This window comes from Thamnophis sirtalis, unplaced genomic scaffold (assembly GCF_051295495.1).
Source record: "Thamnophis sirtalis isolate CommonGarterSnake01/CBP01778 unplaced genomic scaffold, rThaSir2_p1.2 scaffold_13, whole genome shotgun sequence".
Classification (NCBI taxonomy): Eukaryota; Metazoa; Chordata; class Lepidosauria; order Squamata; family Natricidae; genus Thamnophis; species Thamnophis sirtalis.
In genome coordinates this window covers 310,440-333,096 of record NW_028261393.1, presented here as the reverse complement: position 1 = coordinate 333,096, position 22,657 = coordinate 310,440, and the positions used below count along the sequence as shown (strand labels likewise).

The following is a 22,657-nucleotide window of genomic DNA, read 5'->3' as shown; positions in this document are numbered from 1 at the left end:
AGGTACCTGCTGGGCAACATGGAAGAAACCCCCTTCCAGACATCCCTGTGACGGGCTGCCACCCACAACCTGCTACTAAGCCAGCGCTGATCCCAAAGCCGCCCGTCCAGACGGAGAACCAGCAAAGAGGGTGGGAAGCGGCTGCCTTTTGACTCAGGGTCCTTTTGGGCTCCAGATGGCCGTCCCCAATGAGGCTGCTCCCCCCTGCCCCCCAAGCGGGGGGGGGCAGGGAAGAGATGGGCTGGGCTCAGAGGCTCCCCCCAGCCCCCCCTTGGCAGGTAGAAGGGACCGAACCGGGGATCTCTAGCCAGGCAGTAACCCAAAGGGCAACTTGGGCCTGGGGCAGGGAGGGAAGGGGGGCCGCTCTCTAAAGCGTTTCAGACCGGTGCCTCCAGGTTTAGGATCGGGCGCTGCAGCCTCCAGCCGCCAACCCCCCCAACCCCTGTTCGGCGAGGGTCCCGCCTCAAGCCCCGGCCGAGAGGCCCCCTCCAAGGGCCGCGCTCAGGGGGACTCCGAAGCCGGGCCTGGGAACAGCGGCAGACTACAACACCCATCCTCCTCTGCCCCGCGGAGGCAGCTCTCCCACTTCCCCGGTGCCGGGCGGTCCAGCCACCCCACCTGCGGGCACCGCCGGCCGCCAAGCTCTCCGGCGACACGGCAGGGAGCAACAGGAGGGCGGCGGGCAGCCCGCGGAGCTTCTCGCGCGAGGGGCGGCCGGAGCGCTTTCGGCCTTGCCGGCCCGGCAGCAGCGCGTCCGAGGCCGCCCGGCACCTGCCGCCAGGTGGGCCCGAGCCCTGCGCTCACCTGCGCCCGCCCCGCTGCAGCTGCGGCTTCCGGAGCACAATGGCGCCCGGGCAGGAGCCGCTTCCCCCGGGCCGGCGGTGAGGGGGCCGCCGCTTGGCCCTCGGAGGCCCCCGGCCGCCCCCGCCAGACGCCCCGCAGCCCCGCGCAGGGACCCCGGGGCGTCTGCAGCCACCCCCGCCCGCCCACCCGCCCATCCCGCGGCCTCACCTGGCGCTTGGCGGCGGCGGCGGCGGCGGCGAGCGCGGAGCACCCGGAAGGAGGGCGGGAGGGCGGAGGGGGCGGGGCCGCGAGAGAGCTCCGCCCCCAGGGCCGAGTGCGCGAGCGCCGGTGGGGGGCGGGCGGGGCTGCTGCGGGGGGCGGGGTCTCGCTCGGCTCCTCCCCGGCGGCTCCCGAGCCGATGCCCCGCGGGGGGAAGGAGCGGCCGGGACGGTCTCCCCGCTGGGCTCCCGACGGCCTTCCTGGCTCCGTGTGGGCGCTGCCGCCGCCGGCCGGGACTCTCCGCCCTGGAGCGGCGCTTCCTTCGCTCTCTGCCCTCGGCGGCGGCGGCGGCTCCTTCTGCCCGAAGGACAAAGGGTGCAAAGGGCGCCGCTGCTTCCCTCGCTCTTCGGTCGGCCTCGGGCGGGCCGCTTGCAGGATGCTTCCCCGGAGGCTCCTGGCTCGGATCCCGCCCGTCCGTCGCCGAAGAGCCGGAGCCGTTTGCAGCCGAGCGAGGAAGGCGCAGGCCAGGCTGAAAGGGCCGCCCAGTGCGGGGCCCCGTTTCTGTCCCCTGGCCCGGGAAGAACCGGCAGCGCTCAGCCAGGAGGGACGTCGCGCTCTTGCTCTGTCAGATGGAAACCTCCCCGAAGATCCCGGGCCCTTTTCCTTCCTCCGGGATCCAAATATTTGGACCGGCGAACAGAGCTTCCCATTCAGTGCAGTCCCTGGTCTTGCAACACGGGGCAGAGAAAGATCCCCACGATCCCTTCTACCCCTGGCTAAGGTCGCCCGGCTGCCCAGCCCCCTCTTTCCGCCCCCCGCCCCCCTCGGGAGGAGTCCCAGCCCCCAGCCCCGTCTCCACGGGGGCTCCCTGCCCATTGGGTGGAATGCGGTGACGTCATAAAGCCCTCCGGGGATTCTCCTGGGATTCCAAGGCTCCAGGCAAGTGATTCCTGGTCCTTTGGGCCTCCCCTCACCCCCCACTCCGTCCCCTGGGCAGTGCCCACCAGCCGCCACCAGGGCCCCCCCTGCCAAAGGCCCGTTTCCCTCCAAGCCCAGGCGGCAGCACCCTGCAACCACAGGGAAGCTTTTGAAAGAAAGAAAAGACCAAAGCTCTGGGCAGGATGGTGGTCCCTGCAGGGAGACCCTCTGTGAACCCCGGGGCTGAAAGGGAGAATGGCGGCTGCCACTGTTTTGCCAAGCAGTTGGTGGCACCTTCAGCAATCGAGCGCCCCCTCCCCCGCTCCAGAGGCCCTTCTGAGCTGCTTCTCCGGGGGGGGGGGGGGGCTGGGGGGCTGGGATCAAGCCACTTTCATGCGGCTTTTGGGCTTCAGGGCTCAGCAGCGGTTCTTGGCCCAACCATTACGGCTTCTTCCACAAACCCTGGTGGAGCTCCATGAGAACTGAGCCAGTGCCTGCCATCCACATTTCCCAGGCTGCTACAGGGACGGTGCCAGCAGAGACAGGATGCTGAACGGCCCCGTCCGGGTCGCCCCTGAGTGGAAGGAGCTCCAGGACCAACTCAGGGAGAGGCTGGAGCTGCAAAAGGTGAGGGTCCCGAAGCCAGTCTGGCCCAGAGTGGGAGGGGGCCGTGGAGCAGGGTGGGGGATCAAGGCCAGGGTCTCAAAGAACCTTGAAACAGAGAAGAGGAAGGGGGAAGAGAAATCCTGGGAAGGGGATTCTTTGTCACTGAAGCGATGGGGAGGGGGCCCCTGGCCTCGCTGATCCAGGAGAGGGTACAGCTGTGTCAGCAGTCAGCCCTCCCCCCCATCCCCTTCCCCAGCCCTACTGCTCTGGCTTCTGCCCCTGGCTTGGTGCTGCCCCCCCCCTCCACACAGCCTCTCCGTCCCCCCTTTCTCTTGGCCCAGGCCCTGCCGGAAGGGGCGGAGGGGACCCCCTTTCTCCTGAGCGACAGGCCCAGCATCGTCTTCCGGGAGAGCTGCTTCCCCAGCTACATGCCGCTCTTCTGCTACTACGCAACCGAGTGGGGGAACTTCTTTGCCTCGTTCACCTGGAAGAGGGCCAGGCAGAACAGGGTGAGTGCCAGGGAGGGAAGAGGCTCCCCCAAGAGAGTCCGGTGGTTCCACTGCTGGATCAGGGCACGGCTAGCTGCTGGCCTCCTTGGTTGCATCTATCCTGGTTTAAAGGAGGACCCGGCTTGTCCCCCCCCCTCCTCCCCGCCCCCGGTGCCTGAGGCCGCTCTGGTCCTGTGTTCTCCAACCTGGCTTGAGCAGCCCTGAGCCCTTCTGCCTTCCCCTGCCCAAGAGGTAAGCTGCCCTCTGTGCCCCAGTCCTCTTCGGACCTTCCTGAGAGAGCACCAATCGCAACCTTCCTCCCCCAAACCCTTTTCTTTTATTTAAATGGCTGTGAATTGTGGCCATTCCCAACCCATAACGATTCACAAACAGTCTGTGAAGAGTCCGACAGGCGTCGCCAGAGTCTTTCAGGGTAAGGCGGATAAGCCCCCAGCTTTCTCTCCCTTGAAACGCTGCCAGAGACCTCATGGCCAATTGGTTTTGCAAGGCCAAAGGGAGCACAGAGTCAAACGGGGCTTCTCAGAGCTTGAACCGACTATATGAACTAAGTTGCTTCCTGCAAAGGTTCCATTCGCTCCCCTTTTACGCCTGATGGGAGGGGCCGGTCATCTCCAAGCCTCACTCCCGAGTCGTCCTTTTTGTCTTAACTGTTCTTGCCTTCTTGCAGCTCTGCGCATGCGCACACTGGGAACAGGCTCCCACTGTTCTTCTGCCTCGCTGATGTCAGACTCGGGAGGCTCCGAAGGCAGCACATAACTACCAGATGGCCCAGGCTCTTGTCCGAGCCTTCCCCAGGACTGGCCCAGGTTCCCCCCCAGCCTCCTCATTGTCTGACTCTGCTGCCGGCTCCGAAGGCCGCTGGGGGACCACAGCAAGTCCTGCTGGTCAAACGAATCAGCAAGTCCCTCCTCCCTGTGCCCAAAGATGCTCTGACTGTGGTGGTGGGATCCTCTTTCACAGCTAGACAAGATCCCAGGCTCCTTGCAGTCTGATCTCCCAGATTCCTTTTCTCCCTCTGAGATGTTGTGGCCCGCCAATGGCCAGCAGAGCCGGCAGCAGATTCGGACAGTGAGGAGGTTGGGGAGGAACCTGGGCCAGTCCTGGAGTCTGGGGAAGGCTCTGAGGAGGGCTCTGTGTCGGAGGCAGAGAGGGGAACAGGGCCATATGACAGGTATCAGCTGCCTTCAGAGTCAGACATCAGTGAGGCAGAAGAACAGCTGGAGCCTCTTCCCAGGGCGCGCATGTGCAGAATGGCCAGACTAAGAGAACAGCTAAAGAACAGGGGCTGATGGCCACAGGTGGACCACGAATGGCCCCTCCCAGAGGAAATAAAAGAGGAGCGAAAGGGGAGTTTGCAGGAGCCAATTAGTTTGCTTAATTAGTTTGTGTCTCTCAGAGACTCCTTGCCAAGTTTTGCAGAGATCGGCCTGGCAGCTCTCCAAGCCAGAGAAGGTCTGTGACTGTAAATCCTCCCTCAAAGACTTTGCTGGATGTGAATGAGCAGAATTCACAGTCAATTAATAAAAGGGTTTTTTGTCTGGACAAGGAGTTTGCTTCGGGCTCTTGGGAAGCCTGGGTCAGAACATGCGCCCAACTCTCTTTTCCCAGCCCCCTGCTGCGGTCCCACTGCAGGCAGGCCTGAGGAGGAGGGGGGGGTCTTTCCGCTCTGTCCATCCAGCCTCTTCCCTCCAAGCGGCATTGGGTCGGAGGGCTTGACGGAGCAGGTGGGCACCAGCCTTGAATGAAAGAAAGGCAGCGCGCAACTCCCCTGCTCCCTGAGCGGCCACTTTTGCTGACTCCTCCCCTTTCCCGGCAGGTGCGTGTCTGGAGTTATAGCGTGGAGGACGAGAGCTCAGTGACGGAGAAGATGTACACCTTAGATGAGCATCCGGGGGTCCTCATCATCGCCTACGCCCCCCACGTGCACCTCTTTGTGGCCTACTGCGATGACATCCACTTCCGCTTTTTTGGGGACCACACTCGGGACTTCAAGCTGCTCTCCAAGATGTCTTCCCCCTATTCGGTCACCAGCCTGTGCTACAGTCCAGACACGTGTGAGCTGATTTCCGGAGCCATCGGAGTGGTGGCTTTTTGGGCCTTGTTGATGTTGGAGGCTCCCTCCATGAGTGTCACGCAGGAGGTGTGTGTTGCGACTGGCGAGTTTGTGCACTTTCTGAAGGTGGAGCCGGAGCGGAGGATGCTGGTGGCCCTTTGCGAGAACGTCATTCGGGTGTATGACTACCAGACCAAAGCCCAGATCCGCACCTTCCAGATGAGCCAGGGGGTCTCTCTCACCTGCTGCGCTGCCCATTGGCCCCAGAGCTTCCTCTACACAGGAGACCTGGCTGGGGACGTCAAGGTCTGGAACTTTGACACGGGTACCCGTGTCAGGGACTTCAAGGCCCACCAGAGTGCCATCAGCAACGTCATCGTCCGGATGGCCGTGCACAGCTTCATGACTGCCTCCTTGGATGGGAAGCTGAAGGAGTGGAACCTGACGACCTGCGAGCTCCTCCGGCGGGTGGACATTGGGGAGGAGGTCTTCCAGATGCAGTTCCTCAACGAGGAGACTTTCTTCCTCCGCACCCAGTACACCTTCTCCATCCGCATGGTCAACAATTTCTACCAGCTCTTCAGCAGGAGCAAGTCCTCCCTCAAGAGGCTGGTGCGTGTGCAGTGTGGGCCAGACACAGCCCGCCTCCTGGCCACCACGGAAGACGGGGTCGTCCGGTTCTTGTCCCCTGTGACGGGAGAAATGCTGTTTGTCACCTGGCCCTTCCAGCTGCTGGAAAAAGCCCTGGATTATGTTTATGACCCAGACCGAGAGGAGCTCCTGGTGACGATGGGCACGAGTGACATCTACGTGCTGGACACCACTAAGAACCCTTGCCCAGCCAAGTACATTTTGCACACGACGGACAGCATGGACGACAAGGTCCTGTGCTTGGCGTACAGCCGCCTGGACCTGGATGGCCGGGCCACCAGCTTCATCTTCAGCGGGTTCAAGAGTGGCAAAGTGCGCTCGGTCACCCAGCAGCTGTACCGAATGGGCAGCCGCAAACTGCACGACGGCAACGTGGTGGCCCTCAGCAGCCTCTCGGGCTCAGGGCACCTGCCGTACCACTCACGGGAAGCCTCCTTCCTCTGCTCCTACGGGCTCGATGAATACATCATCCTCTCGGAAGTGATCTTGAAGAAGAACAGCCTGCTGGAGGTGCTCCCCCTGGTGGTCATCCCCAGCACCAACTGCAGGATCAACATCCTCCTGCTCATCCCCGGGTACATCTGTGCCTTGACGGACCAGAACCGAGTCCGGCTGTGGCGCCAGGCAGCCCTGGTTCCTGGCGCAAAGAACCCCTTCTGGAATGAGACGGCAGCCATGCACTCGAGCACCATCACCTCTTTCGACTACTGCCACGCCCTGGGCCTCCTGGTGACCGGGGGCTCCGACGGCTCCGTCCGCATTTGGGACCTCCTGGGGAAAATGCTGGTGGACTTTGACACCACCCTCAAGTTCAGCCGCGTCTGTTTTGCCAACCAACGGGGGACCTGGTGGTGGGCTGCAGCACGGACATCTACTTCATCTCCTGCGTCACGTACCTGCCAAGGAAGCCCCTCGCCAGGCTCTTGACCCAGCGTGTAAGGGATGACGCAGTTGAGCGTCCACTGCCCTTCCTCCCCCGCTTCCTTCTTACCTTCGACATCGTTTTTGTGCCCAAGTAAGTGGCTCCCCTGTGTTTTGGTTGGGTGGCTAAAATGATCTATCATCTCTATAACTATCTTCTATCAATGCCTTCCCACCCACCTACCTACATCCATCTACATCCATCTACATCCATCCATCCATCCATCCATCCATCCATCCATTATCTCTGTCATCAATCTGTCATGTATCTGCAGTTTGTTGGCTTAACAGGCTTCATTGGGATTTGAATTTTATGGTGATTCTTTATGATTCTTTATCTGGAGAACATCTACCTTTGCCTGTTCCAGCTATCTGCAGGTTTCTGCCTTGCGTAGTGTGGTTTTTTTTACCACTACTGTACCAGTTGGACAGTGGACACAAGCCTGCTCCTCGGCCAAAGGTTCTCCCCACATCCGCCACATGCAAAGCACTTTGCCTCAGCGTGGCTCCCGCGGGGCTTTTTCACAGAAGCTCTTCTCGTAGGTCCGACACTGAATGTTCCTCTTACTTGTCCCTTCAAGTTTCTTACTAGCTTGAGCTTTGAAGCTTTTCCTGGGATGATTGGGCTGGAAGACTCTCATTCTTGCAGACCTTCGGAGGGCTCAGTCCAGGACCTCCGTGGGCTTTGTGGCTCTGGAGCCCCTTTGCCTCTGCTTCTGACTGGGCTCTTCTCAAGCAGGAAGAGCCTCAGACCAGAGGATGAAGAGCTGATGAAGGTGGCGATGTTTGTGGAATTGCCGGCCGAGATTCCCCCTTCTGGATCAGCCATTTCTTTACATCACTCCTGCTTTTTGAACCTGTAGCCCAGCTACATTTTCACGGATTTAATTCTATGTTTGCATCACAGCCTAAGTAATTTGTATTAATATGGGAAGTAATTAACTTGGCTGGTCCCATTATCGTAGCCATACTCTCTGAGTTTAATGTGGATTTTCTTTGCATCACGGATTTATGTAGCTTCGTTTAGATCCACCTCTCTTGAGACCGTTGTCCTCTCCCCGAGTTTATGCTTAACAGAGCCCATCCTGTGCAGGCTGGGTCTCCAGTGCTTGAACCCTTGAAAGGCTGACCGAGTTTCATTGAAGAAATCCAACATAACTTGCTGACCTGGGATTGAAATATACTGTCTCCTCTGCGTGATACCTGGCCCAACTCTGGGGAATAACCTCACCCATTCATATTGATCGAAAGTAAGGGAGGAGAATGCTGAGTCCTTGGCCTCCCGCCCTGGAGGAGGCTTCTCCTCTCCCTCTGCTGGCCTCTTCCTTTGGGCTTGATGATGGCCATGACCACCTCATCTCCTTAAATCCCCAGTAGTCAGCCAAGCCTCTTTAGATTGAGATTGCAGAAGCTCTGCGTGGACCAGACATCCTGGGGTCCTGTCTGAGAGAGGGGCTACCTCCACGTCAACCACTGTCTGCACCTCTTATCCATCCTAATCATTCCTTAGTTCCTTACCACTCACCATCGCCTCTTTCTCCAGCCAGCATCTTCCTTGGCATTTCCATTTTCCTGTGAGTTCCCTTACCTCGTTCATGCGACAGGCAGTCCACTCTGTCCATCCGCCTGAGGTCAGATTCAGCTGAATTGCTCCAGGGAGGACAGTGGGGTGGGGCACCCCTTTTCCCCATGGGCGTCGTTGTTCTCCGGCAGAGTCAGCGGCAGAAAGACCGAGCCAGTCCCCCTGGAAAGGGAGAGCTGTTTTGACTGCCACCCTTCCCTGCTCTCTGGCAGTTGCCATGCTTTTAACCAAGTATCCACGGGCAGATGCCCTCTTTCCTCCGCTGTGCCAGGAGACCACGAGTGGCAGGAGCAAATGGAGCATGGTGGGGCCTGCAGGTTGCCCAGACAGTTTCTGCTGGGGGACTGTTTTGAAGAAGGGGGGCTAATGGAGAGGGACACCTGATCCAATTAGGGTGGATGAACAAGTGATGCTTTTTCCATTAAAGATCAAAGGACCTTGAGCACTGTTGGGAAATCAGATCGGGAGACGGCATGGCCACCTTTTGCCATCTGGTGCCCACATTTGGGCTATGAATTCTGGGGGCAGCAAGTGGGCACCTGCTGGTGAACTGCGTGGGAGGTCGGGGGTGACGTGCTGTATGGTTAGCAGAAGGAGGCGGCTTCTGATTCTCACGCTCCACCATCCTTCGTTGTTCAGGTACCTGCAGGTGGGCAAGCAGGCCAAGAAGTTTGAGCGGATGGAGCCCCTCACCAACCACAAGGAGGTCGTGATGGAGAAGAATGTGGCCGTGGTGGTGGAGTTTGTCGGCAGGGATGGGGGCGTCTTTCCCGGCCCCGATTTCTATGGGCTGCCCCCACCGCCCCCCAAGGAAACCCTGCCGGAGTTTGCGGTGGAGTACCAGCTCATTTCGCAGCCCCCTCTCGGGCTTTCCTTGGAGAAGAAGCTCGCCCCCCCACCGCCTTACCGTGGCCTCCCACGGATGGTGCAGCAGCTGCCCTTGCTCCAGACCATCCGCTTCCAGCAAGGGCACTCCTGGCCGATTGCTCCCGACGGCTACGTCCCCAACTCGGTCATCCGGGCTCATCTCTTCCCCAAGGGGACTCCCCCCGACCTCTGGTGCCCCTTGCTGCCAACCCGGGACCCCCTGCCCAGGAGGAAGCTGGTCAAGGTCCAGATGCCGGAGTGGGACACGTCCGAGCTGATGGAGAAGGCGCGGAAGAAAAAGGCCCAGAAGATGAAGCAGACTCCCTCGGGCACCAGGTCCCACCGGGACCTCTTGGCGGAGATCATGAACAAGCGCTGGCTGAGGCACAAGCCCAGCGACACCACCCTGCCCGCCATCATGAAAGCCATCCTCAACCTCATGGACGACGTCCCCTACTCCACCTACCTGCTCTGCACCTCCGCGCTGGTGCAGCTGTCCGAGTCCTACGCGCTGCCCTCCAGCATACAGGAAATGGCCTTTGAGCGCCTCATCCAGGACACCACCCACAAGGAGGTCAGGGCAGGCGGGGCCTCCGGGGCACCTCCGGGGAGTCCCCGGCTGTCACTGCCCGCGTCCCCCTTGCAGTGACCAGAGAGGAGCGGTGGGGGAAGGGCAGTTGGGGGTTGAGCAGGTGAGAGAGGAGGAGGAGGAGGAGGAGGAGGAGGCAGTTCTTCCTCCCCCCTCAAGCCCAGGATGGACGCAGAGCCCATTGACAGTGTGGGGGGGGGGGGGGAGAGGGGGCGCAAGGAGGAGAAGGCCGGAGCTCCTCGCCTCCCAGGGAGAGGCAGCTGCTTCTCTGGAGCTGCAGGGCTGGCAACCATCCAGAGGGGGGCACCCTGTGTGCACCCAGCCTTCCTCTCCTCCAGGGCTTTGAGGCAGAGGGGGGAGCAGCTGGCTCAGGGGGCCTTGGAGGGGGAGAGGCCGAGGCTCCCGCCTTCAGCACCACCTGCTTAGTCTTTACCCAGCTTTGTTATTTAGCCAGAATTGCTGCAGCCAATGGAGCTGCTGGCACAGCAGGGATCCTGAGCCAGGTCCAGGCCTAGCTCTGGGCATCCTGCTTCAGCCCAGGCCTCTCATTTCCCAGGTGAGGATGCGGCTGGCGGCCTGGGAGGCCTTGGGGAAGATGGACCTCCTGGGGGAACAGGAGGTGGTGCCCCTGGCCCAGGCCCTGATGGACGAGAACAAGAAAGTGCGGGACCTGGCGCGTTCCCTGCTCGACTCGGTGGCCGGAATCACCGACAAATTCGTCCTGAAGCAGGAAATGCAGCATCAGGCGACAGCCCACCTGGAAGACCTGTGAGCCCCCCCCCCCCCGCCCGGCTGAAGGGAAAAGGCGTGTCCCCCCCCCCCCCTCTCTCTCTCTGTTCGTGTGAGAACCAGGCCTTTCTCCTCCGCCCTGGAAGGGTCACTTTATCCTGGGAGCTGCTCCCTTCCTTGCCCTGCAGACCAGCTGAGGCAGCCCCCAATTCCTGCTGCAGCAGCAGGAGGAGGGTGGAGACGTCTGCCTCCACCCCGGCTTCCCAGCCCCCGGAGTCTTCTGGGGTGGGAAACTCAGTGGCTCCTCCTCCTCCTCCTCCTCCTCCTCCTCCTCCGGTGGGGTTCTGCCTCTACCAAGGTAGGCCGTGGGGGCTCTGGTTAAGAGGCCCCCGAGGCTGCTTCCCTCTCCACTCAGGGCAGCGCCAGGAGAGCCGCCAGAGGTGGGAGCTTCAGCATCTGCAGGCAGGGCTTCGGGGACCGAGTGATGTGGAGCAGGAAGGTCTCCAGGGCGGGGAAGCACCCTCCCTCTGGAGCCCCTGCCTTCACGCGGGGGTCTCTCTGCCTTTCCAGCAGGGTGCTGAGCCAGAAAGAAAGAGCCGCCTTTCCTCGGAGAGTCCGAGCGGCTGGCATCGTGGCCAGCTCGAAGGATGAAGCCATCTACGCCTTGACGGAGGGCACCGAAAGGCTGATGACCTGCGTGGAGAATCAGCTGACAGCCAACCTCTTCCTCATGTCTGAGTATCCCTTGCCAGAGGCCCAATTCTTGGGGCACCCTGCCTCTCCCCGGCACAGGCGCATCTCTGGAAAACTGGCCGAGGAGTACGGAGAGCCGGAAGGGCTAGAGGCAGGCCAGGCCCGGTGGATGGGGGTCTTTGGCCGCTCGGGAAGAAAAGAGGTCGAGGCTCGAGGTAAGACACCCCCCCCTTGCGCCTTGGGAGCAGTGTGGCTCCCCTGCGGCCCCGCATCCTGTGGGGCCTCTGCAACCATGCTCCAGGAATGCCAGAAGGCTGTTGGGGGCACCCCAAAACCTCTTCAGAGCCTGGATCCCAAGGCTTGGCTCTGATGGGGGGCAGTTCCTGCTGCTCCAGAAAAGGACGTTCCTCTTCGCACAGATGCCGTGGATGAGATGGGTGGTTGGAAACCAGGGCTTGGGGGGGGAGGGGTGTCTGCTTCTCACGTGCACCCCCCCCCTTCATCTCCTCTCTCCACTTGCCCCACAGCTGTCACCGAGGGGGCCAAGCAGCCCTCCCCCAGGAAGCTGCCCCGCATCCAGCAGGCCCGAGGGAAGGGGGTCACCATGGCGCCATTCCCTGAAGCCCCAGAGAGCAGCAGCAGCCCCAGCCGGCACGCCACCAGCGCCAGCGGCTCCCCCACCACCAGCAGCGGCAGCTCCGGCACAAGAGAGCTGCGGGCCGCCAAGAAGGCGCAGCGTGAAAAGGAGAAGCTGCGGCAGGCCAGGGCCCCGCCCTCCGCTCCCCAGGAGGTCCACCGGCTCAGGAAGCTGCGGAAGCGGGCCCAGCCGATTCTCCTGCAGCGCCGGGACACCCGCACGCAGCTCTACTCGGAGATGCTGAAGAGCACGAAGGTCCGGAAGGAAACGTCGGCACCGTCGGCAGTGGTGCCTCCGGCGAAACCCAAGGCCGGCGGCAGCCTCATACAGGCCAAACCCAGTCCTGTGGAGCCACCCACACTGCCCCCGGGCCCCCCGGGTCCCCCCGGGCCCCCAAGTGCCCCTTGGGCCCCCGGGCCCCCAAGTGCCCCTTGGGCCCCCGGGCCCCCAAGTGCCCCAGGCCCTCCCCCCAAAGGCATCCTCATCGACCCCAAGCAGCAGTATGCGGCTGACAAATCCAACTGGCGCGACGACCTCTACAAGCTGATGATGCTGCGCATCTCCCCCTCGGTCGAAGGGCGCACTGTAGGGGAGGACTTCCTGGCCTCCGCCCAAAAGGCCCTCGCCGGCCAGAGGCTCTCCTGGGAGCTCCTGGCCGACCTCAGGCAGGCCCTGCTCAGCTCCCAGGAGAAGCTGAGCACAGAGCCCCCCGCCTGGAGGAAATACATGGATGATTTCGTCAAGCTCTCCCTGAAGGAGTCGTGGCTCCAGCCGTCGGAGGAGAGCTTGGAAGCCGTCTTGGCCGTGAGGACGGCTGAAGACAGGACCAGCAGCAGCTCGGAGACGGATGAGCCCAGCCAGGACGAGGCGGAGAAGGGGCCGCGGGGGAGAGCCACAGTGGCAAAGAAGAAGAGCCGCCGGCATCGCGGAGCTAAAGTGGGGAAGCTGCTCCAAGGGGCCTCCGAAAAAGAAGCGAAGCGCGTAGCTAAGTTGTCTGAGAAATGGGGTGCCAGGATGGAAGAGTTTTCCAAAGGCAAGCAGGAGTCGGTGACCAGGGCCAGGGAGCAGGAGCTTGCTTGGAGCAGAGAGCAGGTGCCTGCCAGGGCAAAAGAGCGGGATCTCCCCCTGGAGAAGGAGCCCTCCAGAGGCAGAGCACGGGGAGCAGAGTCCTGGAGGCGGAAGGAACCGGAAGCTGCTGAAAGGGGAGGAAAAGAAGGGGCTGTGCAGAAGGCGGAAGGCTGGCCTGCAGGCGAGGAGGAGGAGGAGGAGGAGGAGGAGGAGGAGGAGGAGGAGGAAGCAGAGAGGGCCCAGGAGGAGCTGCCCAGCGTGGAAGAGCTGCTCCTCCCAGTGGGCTCCCAGAGGATCCTGACCCAGCTGTCGGAGGACACGCTGACCAAGATGAGGGTAGAAGTCAAGGCCAGGATGATGGAGGAACTGAAGGCCAGAGCTTTGCACGAGGCCCTGGGAAGCGTCAGGGAGATTGCCCTGGCTGAAGCCCACCAGGCGGCTCTGGCCGAGGCCAAAGAACGGGCATTGCTCAGGGCCCAAAAGAAGGCCCTGGCGGAAGCTTGGGAGAAGGTGCTGGTGGAAGCCCAGCAGACGGTGATGGAGGAGGCGATGGAGAGGGCGCTGGAGGAGGCGAAAAAGATCGTCCAGGCCGAGGGACTGGAGGGGGACGTGGCGGAGGAAAGGCTGCAGGAACTGGTGCCGTTAATAGCTGAGCAACTGGCCAAGGAAAGAGCCTTGGAGTTGGCCATGTCGGCCAAAGTAGAGGTGGACGAGGCCAGAGTTCTGGAGCTGGCGGAGGAAGAGCCGATAGAAATAGACGAGGCGAGACTTCTGGAATTGGCTGAAGAAAGAGCCCAAGAACTGGCTGAGATCAGGGCCCGGGAACTGGCTGAAGCCGCCATGCTGGAGATGCCAGAGGAAAGGCTCCTGGAGCTGGTGGAGGTAAGAGCCCAGCTGCTGGCCCAGGCAAAGCTAATGGAGACGCAGCTGGAGCAGGAAGAGGAGGAGTGGGCCGAGAAAAGGGCCCCCTTCTTTGATAAAGAGAAGGTGGGCTTCCCGGAGACCGTGGACGACGAGAGCATTTGGCTCCTCTCCGACGACGAAAGAGAAGCTTTGGTGACCCTGTGGGAGATGGGCCAGGCTCCGGAGGCCGAGGCTGAGCCGATGGAGCAGGCCCAGCTGCTCCTGGAACTCCTGACTCAGCCAGAAAAGCTGCAGAGGAGGGATTCCGCCGCCTTCCAGACCCTCTTCCGCCTGGTCTCCCTGGTCGAGGTCCCCTCAACGGCACGCCTGCAGGAGACGGCTGATGCTGTGCTCCAAAAAGCCGAGGACCTGCTCAAGGAGGCTGAGCAGAGGCAGGAGTCCTTGTCAGAAGAACAGCAGTCTGTGCTCGGGCAGCTCAGGGAGGTGGTGGAGGCCCACAAGCCCTGGAATGCCAGCCCCAGGCAATATGGCGCCCGGATGAAGAAGCTCTTCAAGTCCGTCCAGGCTGTGCTGCGGGCCAGGAACCTAAAGCAGCGGCTGACCAACAATGCCTGGCTGCAGGCTTGGCAGCAGAAGGCGGAGAAGGCCTGGGCTCAGGAGGAGCGCCGGGAAGAGCGCTGGAAGGAGCGCCGGAAGGAGGGCCGGAAGGAGGGCCGGGAGGAGCGCTGGGAGGAGGGCCGGGAAGAGCGCCGGAAGGAGGGCCGGGAAGAGCGCCCGGAGGAGCGCCAGAAGGAGGGCCGGGAAGAGCGCTGGGAGGAGGCCGGGAAGAGCGTCAGGAGGAGCGCCGGAAGGAGCGCCGGGAGGAGCGCCCGGAGGAGCGCCGGAAGGAGGGCCGGGAGGAGCGCTGGGAGGAGGGCTGGGAAGAGCGTCAGGAGGAGCGCCGGAAGGAGCACCGGGAGGAGCGCCCGGAGGAGCGCCGGAAGGAGGGCCGGGAGGAGCACTGGGAGGAGGGCTGGGAAGAGCGTCAGGAGGAGCGCCGGAAGGAGCGCTGGGAGGAGGGCCGGGAGGAGCGCCGGAAGGAGGGCCGGGAGGAGCGCCCGGAGGAGCGCTGGAAGGAGGGCCGGGAGGAGCACTGGGAGGAGGGCCGGGAAGAGCGTCAGGAGGAGCGCCGGAAGGAGCGCTGGGAGGAGGGCCGGGAAGAGCGTCAGGAGGAGCGCCAGGGGAAGCGCCAGGAACAGCGTTGGGAGGAGCGCCGGAAGAAAGACCGGAGGGCCTGGCTGAAGAAGAACCTCAGGCAGGCCTTTGGGAAGTTCCAGGCCGAGCATGAAAGGGCTCAGCGGGCAAAACAGGAGCAGCTGCACAGGGAGAGGTGCCTCAAGTTCAGATCACGGCCCATTGTGCTGGGCTTCGCGGAAGGGGAAGCGGGGGCGAAGGGCCGGGCAGAGGAGTGGAGGGGAGAGGGCCCAGAGGCAGACAGGTGGCCGGGCGAGCAGAAGTCATCCCTGAGGAAGCAGGTGGCAGCGAGGGACCACGGGAAGCTGACGTGGTCCCTGGGCCAGCAGTGGGAGAAGGCCTGGCATGCCTTCCTGCAGATGGAGAAGCTGAGCCCGGCCCTGGGCACCCCGCAGCCAACGGGGTACCGCCTGCCCAAAGACTCTCTGTACAAGACGACCAAGCCCACCAGGCGCCTCCATCGGAAGATGCTCCGGCGGGGCGGCCGGCAACACATCTTCCGCCTGGACGAGACCAGTGCGGTGGACTGGGAGGCCTTCATGGGCCTCTACGTCTCCATCGCCTCCATGAAGGAGGAGGGAGTGGCGCCTGCCAGGTGGCAGAAGCAGGCGGCCACGCTGCTCGACCTCTACGGCGTGAGCAACCCGCTGGTGCGGGCCATGATCCAGCAGCTGCTGATGGGCGACCATCGTCAGCGCAGGTACGTGCCCAGCAGCTGCTTGAGACTGAAGAGGCAACAGGCCGACCTGGGCCAGCGGATCCTCTACGAGATGATCGTCCACTCCGCCCAGCTTCGGCCCCCACAGCCGGTCTTCCACCACGTCATCCCGCTCAGCTACCAGAACAACGTGCAGCCTTTCAAGATGCAGGGCACCACCCACTTTGGCCCCCTCTCCCTCAAGTGGAAAACCTTCTTCCCCAGGGGGAAGCTGCCCAGGCTGAGCCTCTACGTGTATTCACACCCCTCCTCCTCCTCCTAGCTTCCTGCCCTCTGTCCATGCGGATCCCTCCCTCCCTCCCCACAGACACGGAAGGGGGCTCTGCTTGGCTCCTTTCCTTCTTTAAAGCCTCGGAGAGTGGAGAGAAATGGGGGGGTTTTTTGGTGGGGGGGAGAGCAATTTATGCAAACTGTAAAATAAATTAGTTATTCAGGCCATCTGTCTGGATCATTGTTTTAAGTTCACTTGGTTATTTATGCCATTGTCAGTCCCCTGCGTCAATCTGAGGCAAAAGGGGTGTGTGTGTGTGTGTGTGTGTGTGTGCGTTATATGATGACATACCGGTTGAATCGGGTCAGACATCCCCTTCCTGGGCTGGATGCTCACAGGGACGAGGAATATGAAATAAAGACCAGCAAAAGAGGTGCAGAGACATCACGCAGAGGGCAAAGGGAGCTCTCTCTTCATTGTGGCCTTTGTGAGATGCGACGGCTGAAGCCAGACCACCAGAAAGGCTGGGTGAAAAAGGGCCGCTGGCTTTGAGTTGCACTCCTGGGGAAAACCGGAGGGACATTTTGGGCTGCGGGAAGAGCAAATCTTGCATCTCCAGAACACGCAGCAGCAGTCTGGCCGCAGAGGCCTGAAGGCGCTGCTGGAAAACCACCCAGAAAGCCCACCGGAACATGAATGAGCACCAGGAGGGGAGGGGAGGGGCGGGGCCTTCCTCGTCTCTGGGACCTGCCTTCCGAGATAAGGGTGCCTTGCACTCCCAGCTGCTTCCGGGGGTCTCCGGGGGTTCTGCGTCTCAGCCACTGCTCAGCTTGCACGGTGGGAAGTCCTTCTGGTCAGCAACGCCGAAGGCCCCCCAGCCTTCCAGGCCAAAGGTCAAGGGCCAGACCGGGGCACCTGCAGCTGAAACCTGCTGAACATTTGCAGACTGCATCTCTGGAGAGTCTCAGTCACCCAGGTGGTCCCGATGGACCTTTTCCAAAAGGTAACTGGAGGGAGGGGCTTTGCTTTTTCCTTGAGGAAGAAGAAGAAGTGGTTCCGCTTCTCAAGAAGCTTCGTCGGTTCTGAACTGCGGAAGCTTCTTGGGCGAGGAGGAGGAGGGGGCCTCTTCTTCTTCTTCCTTCAGGAGAAAACAAAGCCCCCTTCGGCTCTTGCCAGACGGCTAATTGGCCACTTGAACCACCAACGTTGCGCTGCAACCTCCTTCGGATTGGGAAGGGGAAAAGCGGCGGTCAGAGGCCGGAAAGAGCAGCCCGCCCGCGGCCTCTGGAAAGCAAAGAAGCGCCAGCGGACCGGCGAGCGGACCGGCGGCCAGGCAGGAGGAACGGGAGAGGCGCCTAGCATTCGCGACCTGGCGGGGGCCGCAGAGGCTGCGCTCTCCAGCCGGGAGGGAAGCCGGAGGGGAAACTACGAATCCCTGGCCGTCCGGGCACAGGGGAGCGATCCAGCAGCAGCGGGGAGAGGGGGGCGTCGGGGCTGCGGGAGGGGCGGGGAGGGAGCGCGGCCAAGCGCCTCCGCCTTCTCGCCCGGGCCCGAGGCTTGCGGGGCTGCCGACGGGAGGCGGGATCCGGAGGCTGGGCCGCCGCCACCGCGCGGGCTGCTGCGGAGGGAGCTCCGGCAAGCCGAGGCAGGCCCTGGACCGTGCCTGAGGACGCCTTCGCTGTGGGCTGGAGCGTTCCGCGGGGGCTCCGGGCCGCTCGACCGCCGCTGGCTCCGGCTCCCTCCACCGGCCGCGGAGCAGCGCCGCCCGCAGCCCCCGCCGGAGCTGGGCGGCCGATGAGCAGGTGAGCCACCGCCAGGCAACCCCCCCCCCCACGCGCCCAGGCAGCTGCCCCTGGCCGTCGGTCCCCCCCTCCCGTTTGTCTGTCTCGGGGAAGGAGGGGGGAGCAGGTCCCACAGCCCGCCGGCAGTCTCGGGCGCGCCCCTCCGCGTGTTCGGCCACGCCGTTCTGAGCGAGCGCCGCTTCTCCGGGCCCTCGCTTGCGGGGCTGCCGACGGCGCCGCGCAAACGTAAAGCCTCTTTCTTCTGCAACCGGGACGGGGAGGCCCTCGGCTGGGCAAAAGGCAAAGGGAGGAGGAAGCCGATTCCTTTGCAGCGCCGGGAGCGACGCCTTTCCCTGGACCTTCGGAAGATTCCCGGGCAAAGAGTCGCCCCCCTCCCCCCGCTGGGAGGATGCGCCCCCAGAGCCTGGGCCGCCCCCAGGCAGGGCTGAGAAGCGGGGCCTTGGCTTGAGTTGCTGCTAATCTCCATGGAGCCAGGCTGCAGGGAGAGGGAGGACTGCGGTGGTCCCCCAGGACCCACCAGCTGGCCCCCAACCCCTTCTGGGCGGCCGTTTCTAATAGGAGGCCGCAGGCGAGGAGGAGCTGAGCCTGCACCAGGGAGACCTGCTGGAGGTGCCGCCCAAGGACTCCAGAGATGAGAGCTGGTGGACAGGAAACTCCGGGAGAGGGTGGGGCTCTTCCCCAGCAATTACGTGTCCAGTGACCCCAAGTATGCCCAGGTCCCCTCCTCCCCCTTGGAAATCCCCTCCCGGGAGCTGGAGCTGGACAGACCATCGGTGTGGGGGGCTTTGGCAAGGTCAGCGAGGGCCTGTGCGGGGGGGGGGGGGGGGAGAAGAGGTAGCAGTGAAGGCTCCTCCCCCAGAGGAGGAGCTTACCGGGACAGTGAACCAAGTGTGCCAGGAGGCCTGGCTCTTTCCCATGCTGTGGCAACATCATTGCGCCGAAGGCGGTTTGCCTGAGCCCCCCCAGCTCTGCCGTGGGATGGAGTATGCCTGCGGAGGGACATTCAGCCAGGCTTGGGCAAGAAGCTCCCTCTTCGCATCCTGGTCAACTGGGCAGATTGCGCAGGGCATGAAGTACCTTCACCAGGGAGCCCCGGTTCCCGTCGTCCATTGGGATCTAAAGTCCATCAATGGTAAGCCATCTGGACGGAGGCCTCTGGTGGGGGTGAGGTTGTATTACCTATCCCCCCCCCCTTGGTCCTCCCAAACTCTCTCCCTTCTAGGCAGGCAGCTCCACCGATTCCCAGGCCCACAGGGGTTTGAACCCCCCAGTGACTCTCCTGCAGGAGTTGTGGGGCTCCATCCCTGGAGGTTTTTAAGAAGAGATTGGACCACCGTTTGTCCAGAATGGTATAAGGTCTCCTCCTTGAGCGTTGGACTAGAAGACCTCCGAGATCCCTTCTACTCTTACTCTGCCTGTGGCATTCGGTTGCTGCCAGTAGGCCAGCAAAATAGTTCCCTTCTCTCAAAGCATTTATTCCAGGCCAGTTAATCAGATGCTCCCTATTTGCTGCCATTTCTCCCTTCTGGCTCAGAGCACCTTGTCCAACCGCATGTCCTGCCCCCCTTCCAGCCCTCCCTCTGGGTGCCGAGAGGGGAGGACGAGAGGGAGCCGGGCCAGGCCCTTGAGAGGCCTCCGGTGACTCTGCCTTTGTGGGCACAGGGTTTTGCCAACCAAAGTTTCAAATGCAGCCTTGGAATAGATTGGACGCTCTCCAGTAGGTGTGTATTGTTTATTTATTTACATTTATTTATTTATACCCCACCTTCATTATTATTTTTGTTTACAAATAGCTCCAGGCAGTGGACACATTCAACGCCCCTTCCTCCTCCTGTTTTCCCCACAATAACCACCCTGTGAGGGAGGTGGGCCGAGAGGGGTCACGCAGCCGGCTTTCGTGGAGAAAGCGGCACTTGAATTCATGGCCTCATGCTTTCCCTAACCACTAGGTCAAACAGCTCTCAGTCTTCTGGTTGCTCCGGAAACACCTCCTCCCCCCCCCACACACACATCCTGCGTGTCCCTTTTGTGGAAAGTTTCCTTGCTCCTGATTAAGCCACCATGGGGGCAGAGCCAACCCAGCCCCTCCCCCCCTCCCCACGGCTGCTGAAAAGGCAGCAATGGCGCCCATCGGATGCCTGAGGGGCTCCCCCCCCCCCGGTCCCCCCAGTTCTGATCTTGGAACGCATCGGTCACACGGACTTGAGCCAACACACCCTCAAGATCACCGACTTTGGCCTGGCACACGAGTGGCATAAAACCACTCAGATGAGTGCAGCTGGCACTTATGCCTGGATGGCGCCAGAGGTCATCAAGCATTCTGTCTTTCCCAGAGCAGCGAGGTGACCGGGGGGAGGGGAGGCAGGGGCCGCCCCCTTTTCCCCAGCAGGGCAGAACTGGGCCCGGGGGGCTCCTCTCGGGAGAAGGCTCTGCACAGCCTCTTGGCACGGAGTGGTGGAGCAGAGGTTTGGGCCACAAGGGCCAGGAGCCACTGGTGCCCGCACAGCTGGCTCTGGGCCAGGTGCCCAGGTGCTCTTTTGCCGAAGGAATGGGTGGAGCCCAGGCAGCAGCGCTCAGTGAGACGGGGGACGATCCGGTTTCCTAGCTGGGGAGAAAGGGTTCTGCCTGCCGCTGCGTCCATTTGCTCCTCCAATCATCTCTGCTTTGGGGTGCTGCTGCTCTGGGAGCTGCCCACGGGCGAGGTGCCCTACCGCAAGATTGGCGCCCTTGCGGTGGCCTGCAGCATGGCCCTGAGCAAGCTGATGCTGCCCATCCCCTCCACGCGACCGGGACCCTTTGCCCGCCTCCTGGAAGGCGAGAGAGAGGCTCCCGGCTGAGGCCAGGCACTGCCAGTCCTGGGAGGGTCTCCCGCTCCCTACCGAGCAGCAGAGGGGAAGGGCAGGGCAGCCCTCTTCCTCTGACGTGGCCCCTTCTCCTGCTCCTACGCCAGCCGCTGCTCTCCTGTCCAGCCCTGAGGCCAATGTCCATTTTGCCTTGAAACAAATGCCTTCCACCTGGCCAAACTGGGCCAAATCATTCACGCTGCCCTCCACGGGGGCTGCCCTCACACATTAAGCCTGGCGTTTCCCTCGGCTTTGCTCTGCAGAATGCTGGCGCCCAGAGCCCCCCTGTCCGGTCAGACTTTGGCAGCATCCTGGGGCAGCTGGCGGCCATAGAGCAGTCGTCCCTCTTCTGGATGCCCATGGGGTCCTCCCAGTCGCTGCAGCAGGACTGGAAGATGGAGGCCGCGGGGCTCATGATACGCGCCCCAAAGAAAAGGTGACCCCCCCTCCCCCATTCACCGTGCCCATTGCCTGGGCCGGGAGGAGCCCAGCTGGGCCAGACCTGGAGTTCAGGTTGGGCAGCTGGGATTTCACGGGGAAGGGCTGGAAGCTGCCCAGCAGCAGGTGGCCAACCACCCTGTGCCCCCTTGGCCCCAGGAGCTGAGGAGCGGGGGGAGAGGAGGAGCTGCTGTGGTCCGCGGAGGAGCACCGGATGCAGGAGGGGGAGCTGTGCCAGTGGAGCAGGAGCTGAGCCTCCTGCAGCTGGGCCAGGAGGAGCCCTGGATCAAGAGGCGGAAGGGGCGCTTCCGGCTGCGAGATGGGAGTCACGGGGTCACCAGCCTCTCCAGCCTGGGTGGGAGACGGGCAGGAAGCGCCAGACGGCGGCAGCTGCTGGGTCGCTTCTCCCTCGGCCCGTCTGGGCTTGGAGCACAGGATGGCAGTGCAGGGGCTCCCGCAGCCTCAACTGGCAGACAGGGCTGGGGCCCCCCAGGAAGCCCCGGCTTCACCCCACGCCTGCGGGCCCTTTGCCATGAGCCCCACAGCTACCCGGATCTGCTCTGGGAAGGGCCAACGCTGCAGACACCTGCCTGTCGGGTGGAGCAAAAGTTTCCGAGGGGCAGGTGGGAGAGACCCTGGGAGGGAGGGCCCCCCTTGTTATGCTGGGAGTCTGGCAAAGGTTGCCTGGCCACTTTGGGGGACGGGGGGGGGGGTTCCATGGATCAAAAGGTTCCTCCAGCCGATGCCCTGAGGATCCAGTAGAGCTGGGACTCCCTGAAGCCCCGGGGGAAGGTGATGCCCAGGGTGGGGGGCGAGGGCCTCCACTCAAAAGCCCCTTCCCTGGTTTTGCAGTGAGCCCCATGGAGAGAAACCAGTGGGGCCAAAGCAGCTGGGCCCGAGGAGGAGGAGGAGGAGGAGGAGGAGGAGCCGGTGTGGTCCAGGAAGGAAGGGCGGGTGTGGAGGCCGAGCACAGTCAGAGATTCGGTGGGGAGAAGAGGAATGGGGCCAGTGGCTCCCCGGATGGCACCCAGAAGCCCAGCTGGGGAGGCTGGGAGTGGGCAGTGGCAGACCAAAGCCGCCATGATGGAGGGATGCCTGGGATGCTCATGCCTACGCTTTCCTCCCCTGCACAGGCTGAAGCCCAAGGCGAAAACAGTGGTCATCCAGCGCCCCCAACTTGGGCAAATCCCCCACCCAGAGGAAGACTGGCTGCCTCTCCTCAATGCCTAACCCTGGCCGGGGCTTCAGCTGCAGATGGCAGGCAGAATTGGGCCTTTGGCTAGGACTTGCAAGTGGGGGTGAAGGTAGCCCAAGAAAGGAGCAAGGGGGAGCATCGATAGCCCTTCTCCCAGTTAGCATTGCTGTCCTCTGTGTGGCCCTGGTGCAAGGAAGCTGCACCCCATTCCCCCCCCCCAGCCAGCCCCCAGGGCTCCTCCCCCAGGGTTGCCAGAGAAGTCGTTTACTTAGGCAGTCAGGATCCCAAGGGATTTTGAGAGGCTGATCGTCTCATGGCACCAACCAGAACCAGAGCCTGGGTTTCAGGCCAGGGAGGGGAATGGGCTGCAGATGGGAGGGGGACCAGCCAAGCAGGACAAATCTCCCCTCCCCTCCAAGGGCTACCAGAGCAATTGAACAGCCAGAGCAGAAGGGGGGAGGGGGGCAACAACACAAGCGTTTTCCTGCCAGGTGAGATGCTGAATGTGAGGAAGAAGGAAGCAGCATG

General features: G+C 62.6%; 1 protein-coding gene and 1 pseudogene across 1 annotated transcript; both read left to right on the top strand.

The window, feature by feature from the left end:
• The first annotated feature begins 1,752 nt into the window (after positions 1–1,752).
• Positions 1,753–16,041, top strand: WDR87 (WD repeat domain 87). The gene is given in 9 exon segments (XM_087727931.1): positions 1,753–2,547; positions 2,868–3,035; positions 4,852–6,574; positions 6,577–6,754; positions 8,882–9,683; positions 10,255–10,466; positions 10,998–11,335; positions 11,648–14,616; positions 14,718–16,041. Coding segments are annotated over 9 exon segments (7,656 nt in total). The 5' UTR covers positions 1,753–2,466; the 3' UTR covers positions 15,903–16,041.
• A 1,604-nt stretch (positions 16,042–17,645) lies between these two features.
• On the top strand, positions 17,646–21,047 carry LOC148042859 (mitogen-activated protein kinase kinase kinase 10-like; annotated as a pseudogene).
• The last annotated feature ends 1,610 nt before the right edge of the window (positions 21,048–22,657 follow it).